At 41.3% G+C, this 26,939-nt stretch overlaps 1 protein-coding gene across 1 annotated transcript; it reads right to left on the reverse strand.

The window, feature by feature from the left end:
* LOC100775222 (uncharacterized) lies at window positions 1–26,939 on the reverse strand. The gene is made up of 2 exons (XM_014762676.1): window positions 26,650–26,939; window positions 1–61 (listed from the first exon to the last, which is right to left on the reverse strand). Exons 1-2 carry the CDS (start codon window positions 26,937–26,939, stop codon window positions 1–3), a joined length of 351 nt encoding a protein of 116 aa, XP_014618162.1.

Raw genomic sequence — 26,939 nt, forward strand, 5'->3', positions numbered from 1 at the left:
TCAATCTATCATAGCAGGCCTAAGATGCTGAGGCTGGTGCCTTTCTTTTGCAGGAAGCCATCTGAAAAGAAATAAACAATAAAACACGATTAAACAGGAGTTAATCACAATTGAAAAACAAAAAAATAAAACTGAAAATAAGACTGGCTGCTTAGCGTAAAGCTGAGCTTAGCACGCCTTATGAAAATTTACTCATGGGCTAAGCGCGATAGCCACACACTTAGCGAGAGAACTCCGAAAATCTTTTTCTGTAGAATTGGCTTAGTGCAACAGACACACTTAGCCTAAATCCACAATTTTTCAAATAGAGGAAGATTTGAGCATAGCGCGGCAAGGCGCGCTTAGCTCAACCTCACAAAAAATATAGCACAGGCTTAGCAAGCAGGTTCGCTAAGTCTTATTCCACAAATAGGAAAAACAGAGACGAAATTGCGCTTAGCCTAGCAGCCAGGCCTAGCGCTGAACAAAATTTTGAAAATTTTCTAAGTGTCTGAAACACTAGTCTTGCTTAGCGCACAGACGTGCTTTGTGAGTTCACCATTGATTCTCAACAGAGAAGATGAACGCGTTTAGTGCAACAGGGCCACGCTTAGCGTGTTCATCTGGAAATCAGAAATCTTCATCAGAAGCGATGAACTCGCTTAGCACAGCATGGCGCTTAGCGCGTTCATCACGATTTCCAAAAAAAAAACTAGGGGTTTTTCTCCCCTTTCAATTAAGGCCTCTATTAGGCCCCTAAACCAAACTACATTACTCCTATAGCGAAACCCTAAGTTTATTCTAACCATAACTAACCTAATAACACTAAACCTAAACAAAAATACAATCTACAAACTACTAAGTCCTTTATCCTAAGGTTTGCAACTTTAATAGAAAATAAAACAAATAAAGCTTACTTGGATTGTGAAGTATGAACTGCAAAGAAGAAGCAAAATATGGGGAATGCAGGGACTCGATGCATAGAATAGAAGGAATGCAAGAAATGGGTGAGTCACAGAAGTGTGTGTAGGAAAAAAAGTCTTTTTAGTGTAAAATGATAACTGCTTAGGTAGTTCCTATTTTATTTTAGTAGTTTCGTGTTACGTGTTTAGCGCACAACCGCCAAAGGAAAATTTACCATGAATCCTATAAGATGAGATTTGAGAAAATAGTTCTGAAATAAGGAAAATAATGTTGTGTTTGTGGTCTTTGTACTGAAGGTACAATCTTGGGAAAAATCCTACTTTTATACATGTTAGGAGTGAAACCATGATCAATTTCTAGCCAACACAAGAGAGGTTTCTATTTTTGAGAATTTTCCTCACCTAGACTACTTAAATCAGTTCTCACATAGCTTTCAACTTTAGTTCTATCTTTTTATATAAATTATGATTTTCACTTTGAAGTACCTGAAACACACTAGAAGGGGTTGAATAGTGTGATGGATAAAATTTTTTCCTTTGAAAACTTTTAAAGAGTTTTCTCAAACAGGTATCAATGGATGATAGGTTTCGCCCAAGGGGTTCGAAATCACATTGTGCTTAAAAACCAGTTCACAAAACATGGACACAATAGTATAAAGTAAACTATAGAAAGGAACTAGTTGTATAGAAGCAGTAAAGAAAACACAAAGATTTTATACTAGTTCACCCTAACTCTTGGGTTACATCTAGTTCTCCTTCAAAACTTGAAGGGTTCCACTAATCAAATCTTTAATTACACCCAAGTATTCTCTATGCCACTTCTAGCTACAACGGATACTCTCTAGGCTACTGCTGGCACTACCCGTAATCTCCCCCTAAGATTAAGATCTAAGTATTCTTTGTCACTAAACCACTCTTGGCTTTCACAAAGAATACATGTTTGATAGAAAGTGTATTCTAAACACTCAGACTATTTACACAATAAGCTTAATTACAATGAAACTTGCTAATTTACCAGAGCTAAGATTCACTTAATTCGCTCAAGTTTCTTTTATCCAACTAAACTAACAGCGTTACAACACTTTTTTCATTTTGATTCAGATAATTTTCTTGTGTTTTGAGTTTTTTTAACATGAACATCTTCAAGCTTTATATACACTTCAGAGCTAAGATTCACTCAATTCACTCAAGTTTCTTATATCCCAATTAGTCATTGTCTAATAGCTTAGGCACTTTACACAAGGCCGTTACTGTGCAAAGAGAGTGTGGGGACCACAAACATCTTCTACAATGTATCTTCAAAGAAGTACAATTTATCAGTGTCACCTTGTTCTTAGAGCTGACTATCATTGTACAAATCAAATACAATGTTATCAACGTAAAACAAAAGGAATTAAGAATGTCAAGACAAGACAATTTAAAACTTTCCTTTTGTGGGTATGGCACAAATTTCTTACTGAACCTATGGATGTTAGTTTATGATGATTGCTTTTAGTACTTGAGGATCGAGTAATTGTTCCATTGCCTTTGTACTATGAGCCAAGTGCTAAAGCACATTTTAGTTTCTCATTTATCTATGTTCACCTATTATCTAAAGTGAGTATTACTTTTATTCATTTCTATAATGTTTTACAAATGTTCTTTATATATTATGTAAAGTTACAATGTGTATAATTTATATCAAACTTGTTATATGTATTCTTACTTTTATTATTAAAGTAGATTCCAACTCTATATTCTTGACTGTTAAAGTATTTTCTTATATCCTAATTTGAGTAGCCAATAGTCAATTATTTATATCTATTTGTTATTCTAAAGTAATATGGCCAAAAGAAATAAAGAAGTGAAGAATAGAGATTTTCATCAGTGAGAGTGAGAGGGGTTTATCTCCATGTACTAGTTCATTCACTCTAGCTCATCTTAATAAAGAGAAGATAAAAGATTGAAAATTGAATCATGCATCATGGCATTTGGACTTAGTGTCCTTCTTCCTTATTTGTGGATCCAAACTAGGTGTGGATCCTTGTCGCAACCTACCCTTCGACAAGAGTGATCGAGGCCGTACCCGAATCAAATAAATATTAAAATGTAGTAACTAGGAAGTGATCCTAGGTTGTTTCCCAACAAGCAATGATGAACCAAATGTTCATAACAGATAGTAGGAAATAGTAACAAATTGGGGGGGGGGGGGGGGGGGGGTGTTGTTTGCTTTTGTAAATTAAACAGCGAGTAAAATTGAATTAGAAATTATCAGAATTAAAATACGTTGCTTCCCCTTGATTCACAAGCAAGTCTCTTATCCTAGGTTGCGAGAATTTATCCTTTATCAGTTCAACCACTTTTTCCTACCCTAAATTAAATTACTAAACGAAATTTAACATAAAGCATTCATTATGTGATTAAGCATCACACACACCAATTACTCATAAATGATCATTAAGCATGAACGTAAATTAAGCGCAGAGACAATTAATCAAGCACTAAGCATGCATGAATTAATAGCAACAAATTCAGAGTAATTAGTGAAGAGGAAAAACTGAACAGAATTTAACAGTAATAATAGAACCTCAAAGAGAACTGTGCTTGATCCTCAAGAGAAAACAACGCTGCGGACTTAGCCTTCCATTAATCAAATAGAGAACAAAATTTTATTGATAAAACTAAAAGTCTGAACTTGAATTGTAAAAAACAAAAATAAAAGAGAAAGAGAAGAGAGACTAAAACTAAAAACGAAAAATAGAAGAGAGAGAGGAGAGAGAGAGAGAGAGAGCTAAACTAGAACCTTGGTGCTGTTATATAAATTTTTAGCCTCAAAGCTTACAAATCTGTTTTAAATCCAAGCCCATAAGTAAAATCAAATCAAATCTAGATAAGATAAGATAAGATAAGATCTAATTTTGTAGAATAAATTAGTCTGCCCTCTTCAAGTCCAAGCCCAATTCTAGATTCAAGCCCAATGCTTCATTAATTCCTGAAATTAGATTAAAAACATCAAATTAGCTGAATGGGCCCAAATAATAAAACTACCTCATAAATTTGACAATTAAGACTAATCAGTATTTAAAGTGGTGCAAAAAGGGTTAAGAAATAGGATAAAATAATGGCACATCAAAAGCCCCCATACTTAGCCTTTTGCACTCCTGGGCAAAATGCAGTAAAGAACAAAATCGAAGGATATCAAAGAGAGACAAACAAAAACATTTACATATTTCTCAATGAACATCAAGGAATGAAAGGAATGGGTAACATCTAACATGAAGAGATCCAAAGAGTCAAGACATTCGTGAAAATCATCCAAGCAACCCAATCATGGAAAAATAGTTAATCAGCTCAATAATGAAAAATGATTAAGCCTCACAAGATATACACTATCTCTCAAGTGTCTAGGCTACTGTTTACTCTCGAAGCACCCATGAAAACAAACACCACATAGACTTGGCAAAATTCTAAAATTGACAAACGACTTGACAACACATGCATATGAGGATCAAGAGGTCTTTAAAGGTTGTAATGGGGCCAAGGACAAGGTAGGGAAAAAAAATATGGAATAAGTAGCTAAATCCCAAATGAATAGAGGAGCAATGGGGAATAAGTGGAAATTAAGCACAAGTAGTAAACCCAAACCCTCTAATATCAACAAAATCAACCAAGGCTCCCAAATCAAGTTCTCATATCAAGACCTTATTTATTCAACTTCACTTCTTTTCATCCTTTTCTTTTTGAATAGTACGAAATTGCAGAATTTGCAGCAACTGAATTTTTTTTTTTGATTGAACAGTACGAAATTGAAGATTAAAGAAAGAACTAGGTAATATATATATACATCAAGCATGGCCAAAATAAAACATTAAGCATGGCCAAAAATCATATCTTCCAATGAAACATACCCCCCCACACTTATTCCCAGCTTATTCCCAAAATAATTCCAAAGCTCCATAATTCCTTAAGGGTAAGGTGATATCATGGTTTTTCACTTAAGGCTTGTAATGAGCTTCAAAACAAAGAAAGGGGAACATAGGCTCAAAGGGGCTATCAAAGGAATTAATTCAAGGTAAGTCCATTTGGCTAGAAGCTTATAAGAACGAAATTGCCTAAATCATTTCCAAATATGCATGTGAATTAAGAAGCATCAACAAGAATCAAGCCAAGGCTATTGTGCAAGCAATCAATGGGGCAAAACACACCAAAAGATTATGATGATGGATAGCTCGAATTCTCACAAAGGTAAACTTATCACTTTCAAATTGAGCTTTCAAAACTATCATGACATGTAAAGGAAAAACAAGGATTTCAAGTCACAAAATGTCAAGAGACTTTTATTTTCAGAACAATTACCCATTACTTGAACATATCCTATAATTCAAAGACAAACATACAAATTTAACACAACAAAACTAACAAAATTAAACTAGAACCCAACAAAACTAACAAAACTAAACTAATTTAACACAACTAACAAAACCAAAACCAAAGAACACACTCCCCCCCCCCCCCCACACTTAAACAACACATTGTCCTCAATGTGGCACAATTAAAAGATTAAAAGCAATTAAACCATCAAATAGAATCGGACAAATGTAATAAAAGTAAAGAAGGAGATAGGAAAGAAAAACTCCCTAAGTCATGGTAGAGGAAGAGTAGGGTGGAGTAAGGAAGTCTCTTCCACCACTACGTCCACTAAAGAAGGGTTTGTGAGGAATGGCTTAAGTCGGTGTCCATTGACCTTGAAGCTCTTGTTTGTGGAGTCACTTTTGATCTCAACTGTACCATAAGGAAAAACATTAGTAACAACAAAAGGACCAATCCACTTAGACCTCAACTTACCACTCATGAGTCCAAGCTTAGAATTATACAATAACATTTTTTGCCCAACCATGAAGTCCTTCTTAATTATCATGCTATCATGGAACTTCTTGGTCTTTTCTTTGTAGAACTTGGCATTCTCGTAGGCTTCTAGGCGGATCTCATCTAACTCACTCAGTTGCAACTTTCCTTCCTCACCAGCTTGATCCATAGAGAAGTTGCAGGTCTTCACTGCCTAGTATGCTTTGTGCTCAATCTCCACTGGAAGATGACATGCCTTTCCAAAGACAACCCGATAAGGTGACATTCCTATGGGTGCTTTGTAGGCAGTCCTATGTGCCCAAAGAGCATCATCTAGCCTAGTACTCCAATCTTTCCTGCTTGGCTACACAATCTTCTCTAAAATTCTCTTGATCTCCCTGTTAGAAATCTCTGCATGTCCATTGGTTTGAGGATGGTATGGTGTGGATACCCTGTGGACAACCCCATACTTTTTAAGCAAGGCATGCATTGATTTGTTGCAAAAATGGGTTCCTTGATCACCAACGATTGCTTTAGGTACTCCAAACCTGCAAAACAGATTAGATCTGACAAAATCTACAACAACCTTAGCATCATTAGTTCTAGTGGGCTTGGCTTCCACCCATTTTGAAACATAATCAACTGCAAGGAGAATGTAAACATAACCAAAAGATACAAATGAATGACAGAACTGCAGGACTAAGTCAGTCTCATGATCTGGAATGCATCGTCTAATGACCTGATCACTGCACAATTTCCACAAGTAGGGGTCATCCCAAATAAAATGCTTAGCATCACTTTTAATTTTATCTTTTTGAGCCTTAGACGCTAAGGGAGGAAAAACAGAAGCAACTAAATAATTGACAATGTTAGCAAACCAGGGAGTATAAAGAGAATCAGAAATACTATGCAATATATATAAATGATCATCCGGGAAATCATCCCGAATAGGTGAGTCCTCATCAGACACATGTTCGATCCGACTCAAATGATCAGCAACTAAATTTTGTGCTCTGCTCCTATCACGGATCTCCAAGTCAAACTCTTGGAGCCAAAGCATCCATCGGATCAACCTAGGCTTTGAATCAGCCTTCTGCAACAAGTACTTTAAAGTTGCATGGTCAGTATAAACAATAATGCGAGTACCAAGCAAATAGGAACGAAATTTTTCAAGAGCAAAAACTATGGCTAGTAGCTCTTTCTCAGTAGTAGTATAATTCGCTTGGGCAGCATCTAAAGTCCTAGAAGCATAATATATCACCCTAGGCAATTTATCAATTTTCTGAGCAAGGAGAGCCCCCAATGCATAATTTGATGCATCACACATAAGCTCAAAAGGGCTTGTCCAGTCGGGTGCCTGGATGATGGGGGTGGTAGTCAGTGCTCTTTTGAAGCAATCAAAAGCCTCTTTTAATTTATCATTAAAGTCAAACTCCACCTCCTTTTGCAACAAGTTGGATAGTGGAAGGGCTAGTTTGCTAAAATCTCTTATAAAGTGCCTGTAGAATCCTGCATGACCAAGAAAAGATCGCACCTCTCGCACGCAAGAGGGGTAAGGCAATTGTGAAATAACATAAATTTTTGCAGGATCTACTTCAATGCCCTTATTGGAAATAATGTGGCCTAAAACTATACCTTGCTCAACCATAAAATGACATTTTTCAAAATTTAGAACAAGGTTAGTTTCAGTGCATCTATTCAAAACCTTTTCCAGACTATCCAAACAAACATCAAAACAGGATCCATATACAGTGAAATCATCCATAAACACCTCTATGCAATTTTCTAAAAAATCACTAAAAATACTAATCATGCACCGCTGGAAGGTACCAGGGGCATTGCACAGGCCGAAAGGCATCCTCCTATAGGCAAAAGTGCCGAAGGGGCAGGTGAATGTGATCTTTTCCTGATCCTCAGGAGCAATAGTGATTTGCATATAACTAGAAAAACCATGAAGGAAACAGTAGTGAGATTTACCTGCCAGGCGTTCAAGCATCTGGTCAATGAATGGCAATGGAAAATGGTCTTTTTTGGTAACCTGGTTCAGCCTCCTATAGTCGATGCAGACTCTCCAACTGTTCTGCACCCGAGTAGGAATCAGCTCCTCCTTCTCATTTTTTATCACGGTGAGGCCGGTTTTCTTTGGAACTACCTGGATGGGACTCACCCATTGGCTGTCGCAGATAGGATAAATGATTCCAGCTTGCAAAAGCTTGGTTACCTCCTTCTTCACTACATCAAGAATCACCGGGTTGAGTCTTCTATGTGGCTGTCTTACTGGTTTAGCCCCATCTTCTAAATTTATTCGATGCATACATGTGGATGGGCTAATACCAGGAATGTCCGCCAGGGTCCAGCCTATAGCCTTCTTATGCTTCTTGAGAACTGATAACAACTTCTCCTCTTGCTCATCAACAAGGGAGGCAGATATAATTACTGGATAACTTTTGTTATCATCCAAGTAAGCATATTTTAAATTTGATGGCAGAGGCTTCAATTCTGGTGTGGGCGGCTAGATAGTGGTAGAAAGAGATGGTTTATCAGCCTGTACCTCATAAAGAAAGTCAGAGGTATGTGTACTTCCTGAAACATGGTTAGTTCTATCTGACTCTATAAAATCAATCTCAAGAGGTAGAACATCACCAGACATGTAATCAATATCAAATTCAGATTCACTCTCAGCATCAAATTCAGACATATGATCAAGTACAAATTCAGATTCAATGCATGAAAAGTGATATGCATGCATATTAGAATGAAGATCAGTCATGTATTCATCAACAATATGGTCAATTATTTCAACACAAAATACAGAAAGATCTTCAGATGGGTGTTTCATAGCATCAAGAATATTAAAATGAACAGTTATATCACCAAACTCCATAGATAGTGTGCCTGCATATACATCTATCTTAGTTCTAGCAGTTTTCATAAAAGGTCTGCCTAGAATGATGGGAACTGATCCTTTAGAAAATCCTTCCTCCATATTTAAAATATAAAAATCAACAGGGAAAATCAGCTCACCAACTCTAACTAAGGCATCCTCTATGAAACCAGCAGGATAGGCAACACTTCTATTAGCTAAATGAATTTCCACATCAGTTGACTGCAAAGGACCTAGAGATAGAGAATTAAAAATAGACAGAGGCATAACACTAACAGAAGCTCCTAAATCTAGCATGGCATTGTCAAACTTATTGTTCCCTATAATACAAGGTATGCTGAATGTACCTGGATCTTTACATTTTTCAGGTATTTAGGGAACAGATTTACCATTCAATGCGGAGACATTTCTGCCCATACTAATTCTTTCACTTCCTTTAAGCTTCCGCTTATTAGTGCACAGCTCCTTCAAGAATTTAGCATATCTTGGAATTTGCTTTATTGCATCCAGCAGAGGTATGTTTACCTCTACTTTCCTAAATGTTTCCAAGATCTCCTTCTCTGCCTCTTCCATTTTTTTGTTGGAAATTGCTCTTGGAGGGAATGGAAGAGGGATATGCTGCTTCTCTTTAGATTCACCTGCATAGAAATTGTCAGGTAACTTACTCTTTAAATTTTTGTCATCATCTTTTTTTGGAGTAGACTGAGGTTGGGCAGGTTCATTGGCGGATGAGGAAGATGCTACTTGTTGAGGTCCTTGACACTGCTTTCCTGACCTCAATGTAATGGCACTCACATTTTTGGGATTCTGGACAGATTGAGAAGGTAATCTATCAGAATTCTGGGACTTTTGTTGATTTAACTGTGTAGCCAACTATCCCATCTGATTAGTTAAGCTCTGAATGAAGGCTCTGGTCTCTTGTTGAAACTACATGTTTTGCATAGTCATTTGCCTCACAAGTTCTTTAAGGGAAGGTTGCGGAGGGGCCTCAACTGTTTGTTGTTTCTGGGGCTGTTGCTGTTGTTGTTGTTGCTGGATTGGTGGAGGAACGTATGGTCTGCTTGGGCCAACAGCATTTTGAAAATAAGGTTGTTGTTGTTGCTGCGGTTGTGAAGGATTCAACCATCTAAGGTTGGGATGATTCATCCATCCGGGATTGTACCTGTTGCTGGAGAGGTCATAGTTTTTCTGTTGTGGCTGATTTTGCTGTTGAGGTTGAGGAGGTCTGTTGTAGATGTTTGCAGCATAAGTTTCAGACTGTTCAATTGCTTTAGATTGTTGCACAGAAGGGCAAAGGTCTGTGTGGTGGTCGACAGAGGAGCATAAACCACAGAGTCTGGCGACAGGTGCAGATTTTTTATTCATGGCCAGTTGGGTTACCAGGTTAACCAAGGCATCTAGTTTACCTTCAAGCTTCTTAGTCTCACCTGATGAAGATGCATTCGTGGCTACTTCATGCACTCCTCTAATGACAATGGCATCATTTCTGGCACTGAATTGCTGGTAGTTGGAAGCCATCTTCTCAATTAAATTTCTGGCTTCAGCAGGGGTCATGTCTCCAAGGGCTCCACCACTGGCAGCATCTATCATACTTCTCTCCATGTTGCTGAGTCCTTCATAAAAATATTGGAGGAGAAGTTGCTCTGAAATCTGGTGGTAAGGGCAACTAGCACATAATTTTTTAAATCTCTCCCAGTATTCATATAGGCTCTCTCCACTGAGTTGTCAAATGCTTGAAATATCTTTCCTGATGGCCGTGGTCCTGGAAGCAGGGAAAATTTTTTCTAAGAATACTCTCTTGAGGTCGTCCCAGCTCGTGATAGACCTTGGAGCAAGGTAATATAGCCAGTCCTTTGCCACTCCCTCTAAAGAATGAGGAAAAGCCTTCAAAAATATGTGATCCTCCTGGACATCTGGTGGTTTCATGGTGGAGCAGACAATATGGAATTCTTTCATATGCTTATGTGGGTCTTCACCTGCAAGGCCATGAAACTTTGGAAGCAAATGGATCAGTCCAGTTTTAAGAACATATGGGACATCCTCATCAGGGAATTGGATGCACAAGCTTTCGTAGGTGAAATCAGGTGCAGCCAATTCCCTTAGAGTCCTCTCACGGGGTGGAGGGTGTGCCATGTTCTCAGAATGTACAAAATCAGAATGTTCAAAATTATAATGCTCAAAATCACCAATATCAGAATGCTCAGGATGCTCAAAAGGTACTAAATGATGTCTAACTAATCTATGAAATGTCATATCTATCTCAGGATCAAAGGGTTGTGTCGCGACGTGCCCTCTTGCGGGCGAGCGAAGGCGAGGCTCACGGGTGCGCTTTTCAAAGGAGGAAAGGTGCGCGGAGTCGCCACCAACGTTTATTTGTGGAAAATGTCGGGAAAACCGAAGGAAACCGGTCAAAATGAAAATTCTAAGTTCGGGAGTTGTATTTACATTTGAGGAAGGTATTAGCACCTCTCACGTTTGTCTCAAAGGACAACAGCCTATTTTTTAGAATTGTGGAAATTGTGTTACCTTAACTTTATTTCTTTTTATTTTTTGAGGTCGACAAAAGCGGGGCTTTTGCTCCTATGTACCCTCCATCGAAGAGGAAATCAGACCTACGTAGTTCTTTCTTATGCATGAATCAAGTGATTCTTTTTACTTGAAGGGTGATCATTTTAAGGCGTTGGACCTTAAAAATGATCCATTTTACTTGGTAAGAAACTGAAATGATAAACTTTGAAAACCCTATTTTTTGTGGACGAGCTTGACTAGGCGAGTTGATTTTAGCCTTAGTTTCACTTTAGTTATTAGTCAATTCAATTAAGAATGAGAAATCCCAAAGAGAAAACGTCCGATTGATTTTTTCGCTTTATTTTACTAAAAGGTATTTTTTGATTATTATATTATTATTTTACCTCTTTTTTTGATTTCCAACGTGGTTACGACACGACCGAACAGTCGGAATTCATTTTAACTGAAATTAACGGATGATACAATTCAAACGATCGGTGGAAATTTATTTTATTTTTAGATTAGGCGAGAAATGACTTAAATAAATGACTTGAGCACGTCAAAAGGGGGTATAGAAAGCAAATGAAAACGAGAATAAAAATACATGAAACAAAATGTGGACCACCACGGGTACATAGAATGAATTGAAAAGCTCGGTTTGAGGTACTTACCCGTTGAAGACTGAAGAAAATGAAGAACGAACGATGAATGTTGAAGAACGGTCGAGAATCTTCGCGTAATTGCTCACGGAAACGTTACGGAAGAGCCTCGGCTTGGATTTTCTTCACGTAAATAATTTTCCTCAGCAATTTCGAGAGAATAAGAAGTGCCAAGAAGGCTGAACCCCTTCTCCCTTCACTCCTCCACCTATTTATAGCAAAATAGGGGAGGAGCTTGCCACCCAGCTCGCCCAGACGAGCAAGGTTGCTTCCTCCAGAAGCAACAGCCTTCTGGAGGAAGAATCTGGAAGGCCCAAGTGGGCCTGATTGCTATTTGTACCCCCCTTTTTACTAAATGCACCCCCTCTACCTTTTTTGGTAATTCTTTTTCCGTAACGTTACAAAAATTTACGAATTTTGTAACGATACTTATTTTCCTTCCGCAAGGTTACGAGTCCTTACGGATTATGTATTTACTCTTTTTTAGCTTTCGAAGAAGTTACGAAAACTCACGGATTACGAAAAATACCTCCTTTCGATTTCCGTCACATCACGAAATTTTCACGGATCGCGTAAGCCTGCTTCCTTTTGATTTTCGGCACGTCTCGGAACTTCACATATTGTGCAACAAAGGGTGCCAAATATCTCGAAGCGGCCAATCAATGGTTTTATATCATCAAATTATAATCCCCGGACGAAATTAGGGTATGACAGTTGCCCCTCTTTACTTACCTCTCATCGGAGATAAGAGGAAAGCAAAGATAAGACACTGATTTCGTCCATCCTGCCCTTTCCGTGATGACGATTCTCGTCTCTACTCCTTCTTTCTTGTTGTACAACACAAAACAAAATACAAACAACAACAAGAACAACAAATATAATATACATATACACATATACACATGTTTGGCGAAGGAACCGATCTGGAAAACAACAGAAGAACATATTTCCCAGTCACCAGTGGCTCCGCGCTTGATAATGGAGCACACATGAACAGCGCTAGGCAATGACATTCATGGGGCTCCGAAAAAGGTGGAGAATGGAGGATTGCACTTGAGGGTCCACACTTAGGCAATCATGAAACATAGCTCCAAACTCGAAGGTGGAGGACACATGAACAGCGCTAGGCAATGACATTCATGGGGCTCCGAAAAAGGTGGAGAATGGAGGATTGCCTTGAGGGTCCACACTTAGGCAATCATGAAACATAGCTCCAAACTCGAAGGTGGAGGACACATGAACAGCGCTAGACAATAACATTCATAGGGCTCTGAAAAAGGGGGAGAATGGAGGATTGCCTAGAGGGTCCGCACTTAGGCAATCATGAAACATAGCTCCAAACTCGAAGGTGGAGGACACATGAACAGCGCTAGGCAATAACATTCATGGGGATCCGAAAAAGTGGGAGAATGGAGGATTGCCTTGAGGGTCCGCACTTAGGCAATCATGAAACATAGCTCCAAACTCGAAGGTGGAGGACACATGAACAGCGCTAGGCAATAACATTCATGGGGCTCCGAAAAAGGGGGAGAATGGAGGATTGCCTTGAGGGTCCGCACTTAGGCAATCATGAAACATAGATCCAAACTCGAAGGTGGAGGACACATGAACAGCGCTAGGCAATAACATTCATGGGGCTCTGAAAAAGGGGGAGAATGGAGGATTGCCTTGAGGGTCTGCACTTAGGCAATCATGAAACATAGCCGCAAACTCGAAGGTGGAGGACACATGAACAGTGCTAGGCAATAACATTCATGGGGATCCAAAAAAGTGGGAGAATGGAGGATTGCCTTGAGGGTCCGCACTTAGGCAATCATGAAACATAGCTCCAAACTCGAAGGTGGAGGACACATGAACAGCGCTAGGCAATAACATTCATGGGGCTCCGAAAAAGTGGGAGAATGGAGGATTGCCTTGAGGGTCCGCACTTAGGCAATCATGAAACATAGCTCCAAACTCGAAGGTGGAGGACACATGAACAGCGCTAGGCAATAACATTCATGGGGCTCCGAAAAAGGGGGAGAATGGAGGATTGCCTTGAGGGTCCGCACTTAGGCAATCATGAAACATAGCTCCAAACTCGAAGGTGGAGGACACATGAACAGCGCTAGGCAATAACATTGATGGGGCTCCGAAAAAAGGGGGAGAATGGAGGATTGCCTTGAGGGCCCGCACATAGGCAATCATGAAACATAGCTCCAAACTCGAAGGTGGAGGATACATGAACAGCGCTAGGCAATAACATTCATGGGGCTCCGAAAAAGGGGGAGAATGGAGGATTGCCTTGAGGGTTCGCACTTAGGCAATCATGAAACATAGCTCCAAACTCGAAGGTGGAGGACACATGAACAGCGCTAGGCAATAACATTCGTGGGGCTCCGAAAAAGGGGGAGAATGGAGGATTGCAGTAAGCAATCACTACGCATGGCTCCAAACTCGTGGGTGGAGGACGCATGAACGAAAACGGAATTCATGGAGCTCCGAAAAAGGGTTGAGAATGGAGAATTGCACTTAGCAATCACTACGCATGGTTCCAAACTCGTGGGTGGAGGACGCATGAACGAAAACGCAATTCATGGAGCTCCGAAAAAGGGTTGAGAATGGAGAATTGCACTAAGCAATCACTACGCATGGCTCCAAACTCGTGGGTGGAGGACACATGAACGAAAACGCAATTCATGGAGCTCCGAAAAAGGTGGTTTGTTGGCAGGACCGAACGGTCCACCGGGTTTTTCCACCTAAAGGCAAACATGCTTTTTGCAAAGAAAAATAAATCATTTGCGAGAGCACCATATCTTAGAGAAACAATATACTTGTGCTAAGGGTAATCTTCCTTGTAACCGAGAATGAAGGGCAGGATGTCAACTTTTAGCTTTTAAATGAACATGCAGGGGAAACATCGGGCTAAGCTGAAAATAAATCACTCATAGTGTATAAAACTCACACAGGCAAGTGTTTTATCCTATTCCCTAACCATAACTGCACCATGACTTTATTTTGCACACGACTTCCTATCGAATCAAAGATCAAACGTACGATCACGGACCAATAGGATTTTCTCGAGGGTAGTGTTTTTGGAGAGGAAGCTGGGTGTTTCAGTCTTTTCCTCTTTGTTCATGTGGGGTGGGATATTGCCAGTCGAGAATGATTTTGAGTGGCAATCTGGCTTGAAGAATTTTTGTCCTCTTTCTTTCATTGATCGAGAATTGCTTCTTTTCCCTTTTCACTTCTTTTCGATCTTTGATCGGGAATCCTTCTTTCCTTTCTTCTGTTCTTTTCTTTATTTTCATCTTTTTTTTTTCTTTCTTTCCATTTCTTCCTTTTCTTTCTTTTCACTTTTCCTTCCCCATCCCTTTCTTTGGGAAATCGAGTTTTAGCATTCTATTTGCTCTCCCTTGAGGAGATTCCGCTGTCCTTTGCTTCGGGGGAAAGGATGAGGATTCCTTTTTTATAAGCCAAGGTTCAAAAAGGTCTAAGGTTGTGTCTCAATGGGGTCTTTTATCGTGGGAACCCCAATCTTGATATCTGGGGCGAAACAAATTTGGGTGTCAAGGTGTCGATTTCGGGCCGAACTTCCATATTATTACATAAGGCACGCGTGACAATGATGATTTGAAAACAACGTGCAAAATTAGTCATGGCTACAGCCAGGTGGGCACTCAAGCATCCCGTTTATGGCATTGTGATACTACGGTTGGGAATTTTCACAGACAAACCCAATGTTTCCAAGTTATGTTCTTTCATCAGTTCAATGAATTCATCCATCCTTATCTCGGTTCATTCCGGAAAATAAACTCTTAGCATCAGTCCCTTGTTTCCAGAAGATACGTTTGCTCTTTACGAATGATTTATACTTCTTAACTATAACATGTCGACCTTCGCGGTCTTTCTTTCTTTTTCCTTTTTGTTTTATTTTTATATATATTCACTAAAATTATACACCTGTGGTCCTTTATGAGGAAAACTTTTCTTTGTACATCTACATTCTTATACATGACAAACTTTTTCTGTACACGCATTAGAACTCTTTCTCTTTACGTCACATGGTCTATATACAAACCCTATTTACATTCAAAGATTTTTTCATTTTTCCCAACACACACTTATGGTTCATACAAAAGTTTCTTCATATACACTCGTTGCTCACACACACAAGAATTCCTTTCCACGCATCATTTACACACAAGAATCCTTTTATACACACTTTCCTTTTACACATATATATAAATAAAAACCTTTTTCTTTTCTTTACGAACATGACTTTTATTCACAACGCTTCTTTCTTTTTATTAGGATTTTTGGTTCATTTTATTTTTTAGGACGACGTTCCTAAATGAAAAACTCTACACAGTTCCGGAATTTCAACAAACATTATTGACAACAACGAAACAAGTACCGACGTAACAACTCAAACGATATGTATGTACAAAACAAAAGTCAATCAACACAAAACAAAAGTTAGTCCCTTAGTGTCGCGACCTACCCTTCGGCGGGAGGGCGACGCGAGACTCGCGGGATGCGTGTTCCACGAAAGGAATACGCGCGGAGTCGCCACCAACGTTTATTTGAGGAAAACGTCGGAAAAACCGGAAAAGACGCGATCTACGAACTTTTAAGTGAAAGGTTCGGGAGTTGTATTTACGCGCGGGGAAGGTATTAGCACCCCACACGTCCGTCACAAGGGACGGCAGCCTTTAATCGAATGTGCAAACATGACTTTGATTTTTACGTTCCCTTTTATGTCCTTATATCCTTTATACCCTTTTTATATTTTTTCTCTTTTTGTGGTCGACAAGGGTGTTTCCCTTTGCTCCTACGTATTCCTCAATTTGCGATGAGGAAATCAGACCTACGTAGTTCTTTCGGAACAAAGTGTTTGGTTTAAGTTTGTTTTTTGTCTTTTTTGCAAAAATGTTTTTTTATTTGAACAAAAGGTCATTTAAGGTGTTGGACCATTAAACGGTCTTTTGATTTTGAAAGGAGAGAAACGTTAAGGCATTGGACCATTAACGATCTCTTGTTTTTGAAAGGAGAGAAACGTTAAGGCATTTGGACCATTAACGATCTCTTGGGGTGGTCGACAAAAGCGGGACTTTTGCTCCTACGTATCCTCAATTGCGATGAGGAAATCAGACCTACGTAGTTCTTGCAAAAGCGGTAAAGTCACATGTTGATTTTATGCTTTTGAACGGTCCATGTTAACCGATAAAAGCAAAGAGGACCGTTTAAGGCGTTGGACCTTAAAACGGTTTTTAGTGATTTTTCGGAAAAAAAAAACTTGATTTGTGAGTTGATTTTAGTCTTAGTTTCACTTTGGTTATTAATCAATTCATTCAAGGAAACTTCCAAAGAAAAACGTCCGATTGATTTTTTTTATTATTTTATTCAAAGATATTTTGATTATTTTATTATTATTTTTCAAGATATTTTGATTATTTTATTATTATTTTACTTTTTTTGGTTTAACCAAGGTTATAGCGTGAACGATCGGTTAGATTTCGTTTTAACAGTGATTAAACGAGATTACAACACAAATGATCGGTTGAAATTGATTTTATCATTTATTAGACGAGAAAACGGCTTAACTAAATGGTTAAAGCATGTTAAAAACGGAAGAAAAGAAAACTGAAAGTAAACGAAATTAAAGTGAAAGTACACAAAACAAGAAATGAATTGAAAGTCTCGAATTCGAAAACTTACCCGTTGAAGAACGAAGAATGAACGAAGAACGGTGAAGAACGACGAAGAACGATGAAGAATTTCCACATAATCGCTTACGGAAGCGTTACGGAAGTACTTCGACTTGATTTTTCTTCACGAAAACGTGTTTTTGCCCAAAATAGCCGAAACGCATACCCAAAGGGGTCTTGAACATTTTGAAACAGCTCCCCCCTCCCCTATTTATAGAAATAAAGGAGGTGCTTGCCGCCCAAAGACTTAATGAAGAAAATTTCTAAGCGCACCCGAATTACTAAGTTCACCCCCCTTTTCGTATTTTACGGAAAAGTTACGGAAGCCTTACGGAACTGTTTTCGAATTTGATTTTCATCTTTTTTCTCTTCCCTTTCACCAATGTTAAGTGGAATATGCTTACCCAAGGTTTTCGGAAATTTTACGGAAGTATTACGGAAGCCGCGGAAGCCCCGAAAACCATTTTTCAAAAACGTGGAGGAGCTTGCCGCCCAGTTGCTTCCTCCTTAAGCAACCCAACTTCCAAAATGTTCTGGAAGGGCCTAGATTTGAATTGCTATTTACACCCCTATCTTGATAAGTTCACCCCCTTACCTTTTTTGGTGATTCTTTTTTCGTAAAGTTACGAAAACTTACGAATCTCGTAACGATACTTGTTTTCTTTCCGTAATGTTACGGAACCTTGCGGATTACATAATCATCCCCTTTTTGACTTACGGAATGTTACGGAATCTCACTTAATTATGCAACGATGCTTCCATTTGATTTCCGGTGTGTCACGGAAACTTACGGATTGTGCATCAATATTTTTTGGTTTTCCGGCATGTCCTGGAATTTCACAAATTGCCTAATGATGGGTGCCAAGCACCTCACAAGGACCAAAGAAAGGTCGCATGTCATCAAGCAAAGGTCCCCGGACGAAATTAGGGTATGACAGTTGCCCCTCTTTACTTGTCTTTTATTGGAGATAAAAGGAAAGTAAAGACAAGACACTAATTTCGTTCCTCTCGATTTGACGAGAGTCGCGGGTGACCATAAAATGGTCATCTCCTCGTCCTCGCGGGCCTCATCTGCCTCATCGGGAGCCTCTGCTGGTGCCTCTACTGGCGCCTCTCCTGCCCGGGCCTCATGCCATGCGACCTCTGCCCTGAACTGGTCCGGAGTAGGGCACGAAAAAGAAGTAAAACCCTGGCTCTGTAGGCTAAGGCTCATCTGGTAAAGACAATCATGGGTTTGTACATGAGCCCGGTGGTTGGCCGCCTGTTGGCGAACCAAATGCCGCAAATACTGCTCCGTATCAAACGATCCGGCTGGACCAGCCTGATGAGGTGGCGACGCGTCTGCGGCCTGCCGAGCATCTCCCTGGGCCTGTCTCTGTGTGCAATACTTCTCAATAAAAGCTTGGGTGATGGGCGGCCGAATCACCTTGCTAGGTGCGACGGGGACTCCGAACGACTGGCAGAGTCCTGTGATCAAGGCGAGAAATCCCAGGGCCCTGTTGGACTTATCCGGGTCCAGAGGGTGCCTGGTAGGCGCCATACCTGCAAATAGATAGATGGCATCAGCGATTAACTGAGCCACGTGAATGCTCATCCGTGTCAGGATGGCGTACACCAACTGACACTTCGGCAGGGGGAGGTCGGAATTATAATCGCTGGGCTGGATGTTGCTAAGCAGCAAAGTCATCCAAATCTGAGTTAGGGTGGTCATGTTGGTGCGCATGATCCGCACCCGTCTCCCGGCAGTAGTCCGGGCAAAATCCTGCCCCGGTATACATAGCAAATGGGCGATGGCCTCCTCATCGAACCCATCGGACCGGTTCCTCCTCTGGCCATCCTCGCACTCCTGACCCTCTTCCAGCACTAAAGGGTATCCCAGGAACTGGCTGATAGCATCTGCATCAAACGGGATCAACTGACCCCTCACCCAGGATCTCATATCTCGCACGCCCTCCTCTGTAGGCCAAGCATTGGCATAAAATTCGAGGACTATGTCTGGATCGAACTTGGCCATGGGGGTAACCAGTGATGCCCACTGCCGGTGAACTATCTCCTCCTCGAAATCGGTATACTCGTCGTTCCTGAGCTGGACGCGTCGCTCCCGGAGAAATGACCATCCCTTGATGGCCTCGAAGCGCTGCTGGTGTTCAGCGCTCCTAAAGCGGTGACTGTCATACTCGGGAGCGGAACTAGTTCCTTCGGCCACTTTATCCTTCCTGGATCTCTTTGAGGCAAGTTTCCTTGGGGCCATCTCTTGTTGGAGTGAATAGAAAGACCAAAAACGAAAGCAAAACGCGATCAAAAGTGGCTTAGGGGAGCCAGAAACACAAGCCTTCGTGTTCTTTATCTTTTGAATGAGGGGGGGAAGTTTTTTGGATACAAAAACGTTCCCCTCCCTCGTTTTTATAATTTGGGTGCAGGGGTTGCTCGCCCAAGCGAGCTAACCTACCATTTTTTTTTTGAGGGGAACATTAACCATGTCTCCTCCTTCCTTATGGGTTAGCGTTTGCCCACTTGAACCTACTTAAATTAGAATTAGGTGTCGATTACTTATTTAAAACAAACAATAGTAAAAGAAATTGTGAATGCAAAGGATACTGGGCTGCCTTGCAGCGACGTTCTGTGCTTGTTTAGCGCCAGAAAGGGGCAACGATCGGTTGGTCGCGATCCTATCCTTCATTCGCCTCCATCCCTAAGTACCTGCAAGTAGGAGACAAATAATATGCGGCCAATCGTGACCGATCATCGTCTTACCTTGGTTGATTTCTGCCATTGACTCGTCTTGACTTCTGACCGTGGCCTGAGACGACTCTGCTCCTTACTATCATAAGATATGCATGTGCATGTGCATGTGCATGTATGAATGTTCCTAATGCGATGATTTTATTTTAGTGAAGGCTGGTTAGATTCAATTTTAAATAAGCGTTTGGGGCACCCCATACACCGAGCGAAGAGGGCTCAAGTTATAACAAATCTAAAACACAAGGTTTGAAACCAAAGGGAGGACTGAAACCTCGCCCATCTTTTCTTTTCAAAGAAACGTGACAAATACAGTGAATGGGAATCCCTAGAGGAAACCAAGAAGAACGAGAAAAACTCAGAAATAAAAAACATGCAACGGTCCTCTCGATTGCCCCAGACTTTAAGCGTAATATCATTTAACTACATCGGAGTTCACGGGCGAGGGCAACTCCTCGCCATCCATGTTGGTGAGTATCAGAGCACCCCCAGAAAAAGCTCTTTTCACCACGAAAGGTCCTTCATAATTCGGAGCCCACTTGCCTCGACTATCCTTAACAGCGTGGGACATCTTTTTCAGCACGAGGTCCCCCTCGTTGAACTTGCGCGGACGTACCTTCTTGTCGAATGCGTTCTTTACTCTTCGTTGATACAGACGCCCATGGCTCATGGATGTCAAACGCTTACCTTCAATGAGGTTGAGTTGGTCATAGCGTGCTTGAGCCCATTCCGACTCTTCTAGGCCGGATTCTGCCATTATCCTCTGAGAAGGAACTTCTACCTCAAATGGGAGTACTGCCTCCATCCCATAAACCAAGGAATACGGCGTTGCCCCAGTAGAAGTTCACACCGAGGTTCTGTATCCGTGCAAGGCGAAAGGCAACATCTCATGCCAATCTTTGTATGACACTGTCATCTTTTGAACAATCTTCTTAATATTCTTATTCGCAGCCTCTACAGCCCCATTCATCTTTGGCCGATAAGGGGTAGAGTTATGATGTTGGATCTTGAAGTCCTCGCACATTTCCTGCATCATCTTATTGTTTAGATTGGTACCATTGTCAATAATGATCTTCCTGGGGAGTCCATATCGACAAATCAGCTCCTTCTTTATGAATCTAACTACCACATTCCTTGTGACATTAGTATAAGAAGCTGCTTCGACCCATTTGGTGAAGTAATCTATCGCCACAAGAATGAAGCGGTGACCATTCGACGCTTTGGGTTCAATGGCCCCAATGACATCTATTCCCCACATGGAAAAAGGCCAAGGGGCGGACATAACTTTCAGAGGATGTGGCGGAACATTGACATTGTCCGCGTATGCCTGACATTTATGACATTTCCTTACATGAGCGCAGCAATCGCTTTCCATGGTGAGCCAATAATAACCGGCCCTAAGGATTTTTCTGGCCATAGCATGCCCATTGGCATGTGTCCCAAAGGAACCCTCGTGGATCTCCTCAATCATGAAGTTCGCCTCTTTGGCATCTACGCATCGTAGGAGGGTCATGTCGTGGTTTTGTTTGCACAGGATGGTACCGCTTACAAAGAAACCAGTAGCCAATCTCCTCAACGTCCTTTTGTCATTGTCAGAAATTCCTAGTGGGTATTCTTTGTTCTCGACATACTGTTTGATGTCGAAATACCACGGTTTCCCATCCCGCCCTTCCTCTATTGCATAACAATATGCCGGCCTGCCTTGAGATTTGAATTCGATGTACGGCAGATCCCCGTGTGGGGCAAGTTGAAACATGGAGGCCAAGGTGGCTAACGCATCAGCCATTTGATTCTCTTCCCGAGGTATGTGGTGGAAGGAAATGTCGTCAAAGTACTTGGCTAACCTCAAGATGTGAGTTTGATAGGGTATCAACTTCGGATCCCTAGTTTCCCATTCTCCTTTCAACTGGCGTATCACCAAAGCTGAGTCTCCATACACCTTGAGTAGTTTTACATCAAAATCAATGGCCGCCTGAACCCCGAGGGCGCATGCTTCGTACTCAGCTATATTGTTGGTACAATCAAAACCTAGCCTAGCCGTGAAAGGAATACACTAATCATCCGGGGATACAAGGACTGCCCTTACTCCGTGGCCCAAAGCATTAGATGCCCCATCGAAGCAAACAATCCATTTGTCTATGTCCTCGTGCGTCCGCTTCTCTTCAAACAGGGCCATGATATCTTCATCTGGGAACACGGGGTGCATCGGCCGATAATCCTGGAGGGGTTGCTGGGCCAAATAATCCGCTAAGGCACTTCCCTTTACCGCCTTTTGGGTGACGTAAACAATATCGAATTCAGATAATAGTACCTGCCACCTAGCGATTCGTCCCGTGAGGGCCGGTTTTTCAAAGATGTATTTCACGGGATCCATTTTAGAAATAAGCCACGTGGTATGACTGAGCATGTATTGCCTAAGCCGATGTGATGCCCATACCAGAGCACAACACGTTCTTTCCAGCATTGAGTAATTCATCTCACATGCGGTAAACTTCTTGCTCAGATAGTAGATGGCTTGCTCCTTTTTCCCAGAATTATCATGCTGACCCAACACGCACCCCATAGACTCGTCCAACACGGTCATGTACAGGAAAAGAGGTCTTCCTGTTACAGGTGGCATGAGCACCGGGGGATTTGCGAGACTCTGTTTGATCTTCTTGAAGGCCTCTTGGCAGTCACTATTCCACAGGACCGCCTGGTTCTTACGTAATAGCTTAAAAATGGGCTCACAGGTAGGGGTGAGTTGCGAGATAAATCTCGCGATATAATTCAACCTGCCCAAAAACGCCCGAACCTACTTCTCCATGCGTGGTTCCGGCATTTCTAGGATGGCCTTCACTTTCTCGGGATCTATCTCTATCCCTTTCTGACTTACGATAAATTCTAGCAACTTCCCCGACTTTACCCCAAAGGTGCATTTGGTTGGGTTTAGTTTTAATTGGTATTTTCGCAACCTTCCAAACAGCTTACGCAGATTGACAAGGTGTTCGTCCTCAGTCCGAGACTTGGCAATCATGTCATCTACGTAGACCTCTATTTCCTTATGCATCATATCATGGAACAACGCCACCATGGCACGCTGATAGGTTGCCCCAGCATTTTTCAGCCTAAAGGCCATCACTTTATAGCAGAATGTCCCCCATAGGGTGACGAAAGTGGTCTTCTCTACATCTTCGGGTGCCATCTTTATTTGATTATACCCCGAGAAACCATCCATAAATGAGAAAAGGGAGAATTTGGCTGTATTATCTACCAATATGTCAATGTGTGGCAGGGGAAAATTGTCTTTTGGACTGGCCCGGTTCAAGTCCCGGTAGTCTACACACATTCGAACCTTGCCGTCCTTTTTCGGGACTGGGACAATATTGGCCACCCATTCTGGGTACCGAGCCACAGCTAAAAACCCTGCGTCAAATTGCTTCCTTACTTCTTCTTTAATTTTTAAAGACATCTCGGGTCTCATTCTTCGTAACTTTTGCTTAACCGGGGAAGACCCAAGATTCAAAGGCAACTTATGCTGCACAATGTCGGAATCCAAACTGGGCATGTCTTGATATGATCACGCAAAGACATCTTGATACTCTTCAAGAAGGGTTATCAAGCCTTTACGGATAGGCGCGGTCATACCGGTTCCTACCTTTACTTCTTTCTTTTCCTCCGTGGTCCCCAAGTTTACCAATTCGGTTTCTTCTTGGTGAGGCTTCATTTCACGTTCTTCCTGAGTGACCAACCTCTCCAACTCTGGTGACAGGACGTCCTCTTCCTCTTCCTCGTTTATCGTTTGGCTTATATCTCGATCGAAATCGATTGTCAAACCCTTGTTGTTAGGATCCTCAAAGAATCGACCCTCATATCTATACCAAACAAGACAAAAGAAACAAAAACATGCAAAATGATATGAGAAAAGGTGGAACCGCAAGAACAAATGAAACAAGATCTCTTTGTTTATTTAATAAGGTAGGTTTCACAAAACAAAAGAGAAAGGAAATCTATAGGCTCTAATTACATTGAATCAGCGATATAGACTTCTGACTGGCTTATCACGCGCCAGTTCCCCACTTGGGAATTGGGGTGGCATGCTTGCACAAAACTTGGTGGGTCTTGAGGGAACTCCTCTTCTATTGCGGTCACCTCCTCCTCGGACACCATTCCAGTGCTGGTGAAACACTGGCTAATACAGCCGGGCCATACCCTATCCGCCCGAAATCTTGACGGCACGTTCCTCCTCCCCGGCATCCCGGGTTCATACCCTAATCCATACTTGTATGGATTTCCCTTGATATCGACCACGTCGGCATTCCCGAGGCAGTCCTTTCCTATACCCATTCCGGGCTCAAATCCGTTCCTAAGCATAACACGCGCCACCATTATGGCCGCTTTGGAGAGAGAAGGTAGCGACGGACTTGGTTCCACAGAGGCGCAGCTCACCACCTCAAAGGATTGGAAAGCCGTTTCCAATGATTCTTCCGCCGCTTCTACGTACGGTGCGGAGGAGGGGCATTGTGACATTTCATCAAACATTTGGTGTGCACATGTTAAAACATGTATAAATGAGGGATAAGGAGCAGCATGACATGCAAATTCGTAAAAAAAAAAACCAAGGATAGGCCTAGGGCCATCTAGTACAGCCACCAATCCAAACATTTTGACCATGGGTTTACACACAACTCATCTCACAAACATTGCAAAGAAAGCAACAAGCAAAGCACCAAACATCACAAGGCAAAGGTAAAATTAGATGGAGAGGGCACTTACTTGAATGGGATGAAAGGAATGTGAAAAAAAAGTGAAACAAAGGCGCACAAAGTAAGCTTGATGCTGCTGCCAATGGTGGTTCCTCGTGAAGCTCTGGGAAGCTTTTGATTTTTGGGGAAAATGGGGTGAAATCTAATTTCACCCTTCCCCTTTTTATTTTTCCCGTCAGCCATACTCGCCCAAGCGAGTTAAATATTTTTTTTTTTTGCAAAGTTTTTTTGTTATTATTATTATTATATATATTTCCCTTCTAAGCCTTATAATTATGTATAAACTTTAGGCGAATTCATGAGATAATTCAAGAAAAAGAACAATCCTAACTCGCAACGGAAAGCATAAAATCATAAAATTAAAGAGCAAAGTTTTAGAGATACTAGGTTGCCTCCTAGGAGCGCTTCTTTAACGTCTTTAGCCGAACGCGGGGTTGTGGTCGAGGCTTCGCCATCTTATCCTTCCTAACTCCTTTCCTTGATTGTGAGGAAATCTTATTCTGGACCTAGCACCTGTTGGCACCTATTCTAATGCTTTGACAAAGAAAATGTTAACATGCAAATGTAAAAAAAAAAATGCTACAAGATGCTCGTATCACCTTTCCATTTGCCCCTGGGCTTACCCAAGTTGGTGTGGTGCTGACCATCACCCAAAATGATCCTTCATTCATATTCCCCATTGCAAGATACTTTGATGATAAGATGCAGATGCATGCATGTTTACGATCAAACGTTAAACGTAATAATTAAACATGTGTTTTGATTTCCTCTTTTTCGTTGTCATGTTCAATTTTACTTAACTCTTACAGCACCCCTGTTGAACGTGCCAAATGGCTCCAGAATACCGATCGTGTGAGTGAGCAAAAAAACAAGAGTGTACGTTCATGCCCAACGACAATAAAAGAGTGCAAAGGACACAACACTAGAGGGAAATATGCAAATCATTAATCCATATTTATTAACGCTACGATTATTGTTTACAAAAAACTCAAGACATGGAGATCCTAATGAGTCCTTGAGGAGGTCCAAATATTGAGCCTTTGAATTGCCCTAAGTATTACGCGTAATATCGCTTGACAATGTCAGAATTCACAGGCGAAGGCAGCTCTTTATCATCCATGTTCATGAGCAACAACACTCCTCCTAAGAAAGCCTTCTTCACCACAAATGGTCCTTCATAGTTTAGGGCCCATTTCCCTCAGTGATCCTTTTGAACCTGTGATACTTTCTTCAGAACAAGGTCCCCCTAGTTGAACTTACACGGGCCCATTTCCCTTGGTGATCCTTTTGAACCTTTTGTCAAAAGCATTTTTCACTCTGCTCTGATATAGTCACCCATGGCTCATGGCAGCCAATCTCTTACCCTCGATATGATTCAATTGGTCAAAACATGCTCGGGCCCATTCTGCTTCTTCCAATCTCGACTCTGCTTGGATTCTTAAAGAAGGAATCTACACCTCAAACAGAAGCACAGCTTCCATCCCGTACACCAAAAGGTAGCATCTTGTGCCAATCCTTGTATGATACGGTCATCTTTTGAATGATCTTCTTGATGTTCTTATTGGCAGCCTCAATTGCCCCATCTTGGGCCGATAAGGCGTGGAATTACGGTGTTGGATTTTGAAATCCTCACACATTTCCTTCATCATCTTGTTGTTTAAATTGATGGCATTATTGGTGATGATCTTTCTGGGCAACCCATATCTGCAAATTATCTCCTTCTTAGTGAATCTAATCACCACATTCCTAGTCACGCTAGCATATGAAGCTGCTTCCACCCATTTGGTGAAGTAATCAATGGCGACTAAGATGAAGCGATGCCCGTTTGAAGCCTTGGGTTCGATGGCCCTGATCATGTCTATGCCCCACATGGAGAATGGCCATGGTGCTGCCAACACGTTTAATGGTATAGGTGGAGCATTAACATTATCAGCGAAGGTTTGGCATTTATGGCCTTTCCTCACATGAACACAACAATCATTCTCCAT

Source organism: Glycine max, chromosome 10 (genome assembly GCF_000004515.6).
Source record: "Glycine max cultivar Williams 82 chromosome 10, Glycine_max_v4.0, whole genome shotgun sequence".
Lineage (NCBI taxonomy): Eukaryota > Viridiplantae > Streptophyta > Magnoliopsida > Fabales > Fabaceae > Glycine > Glycine max.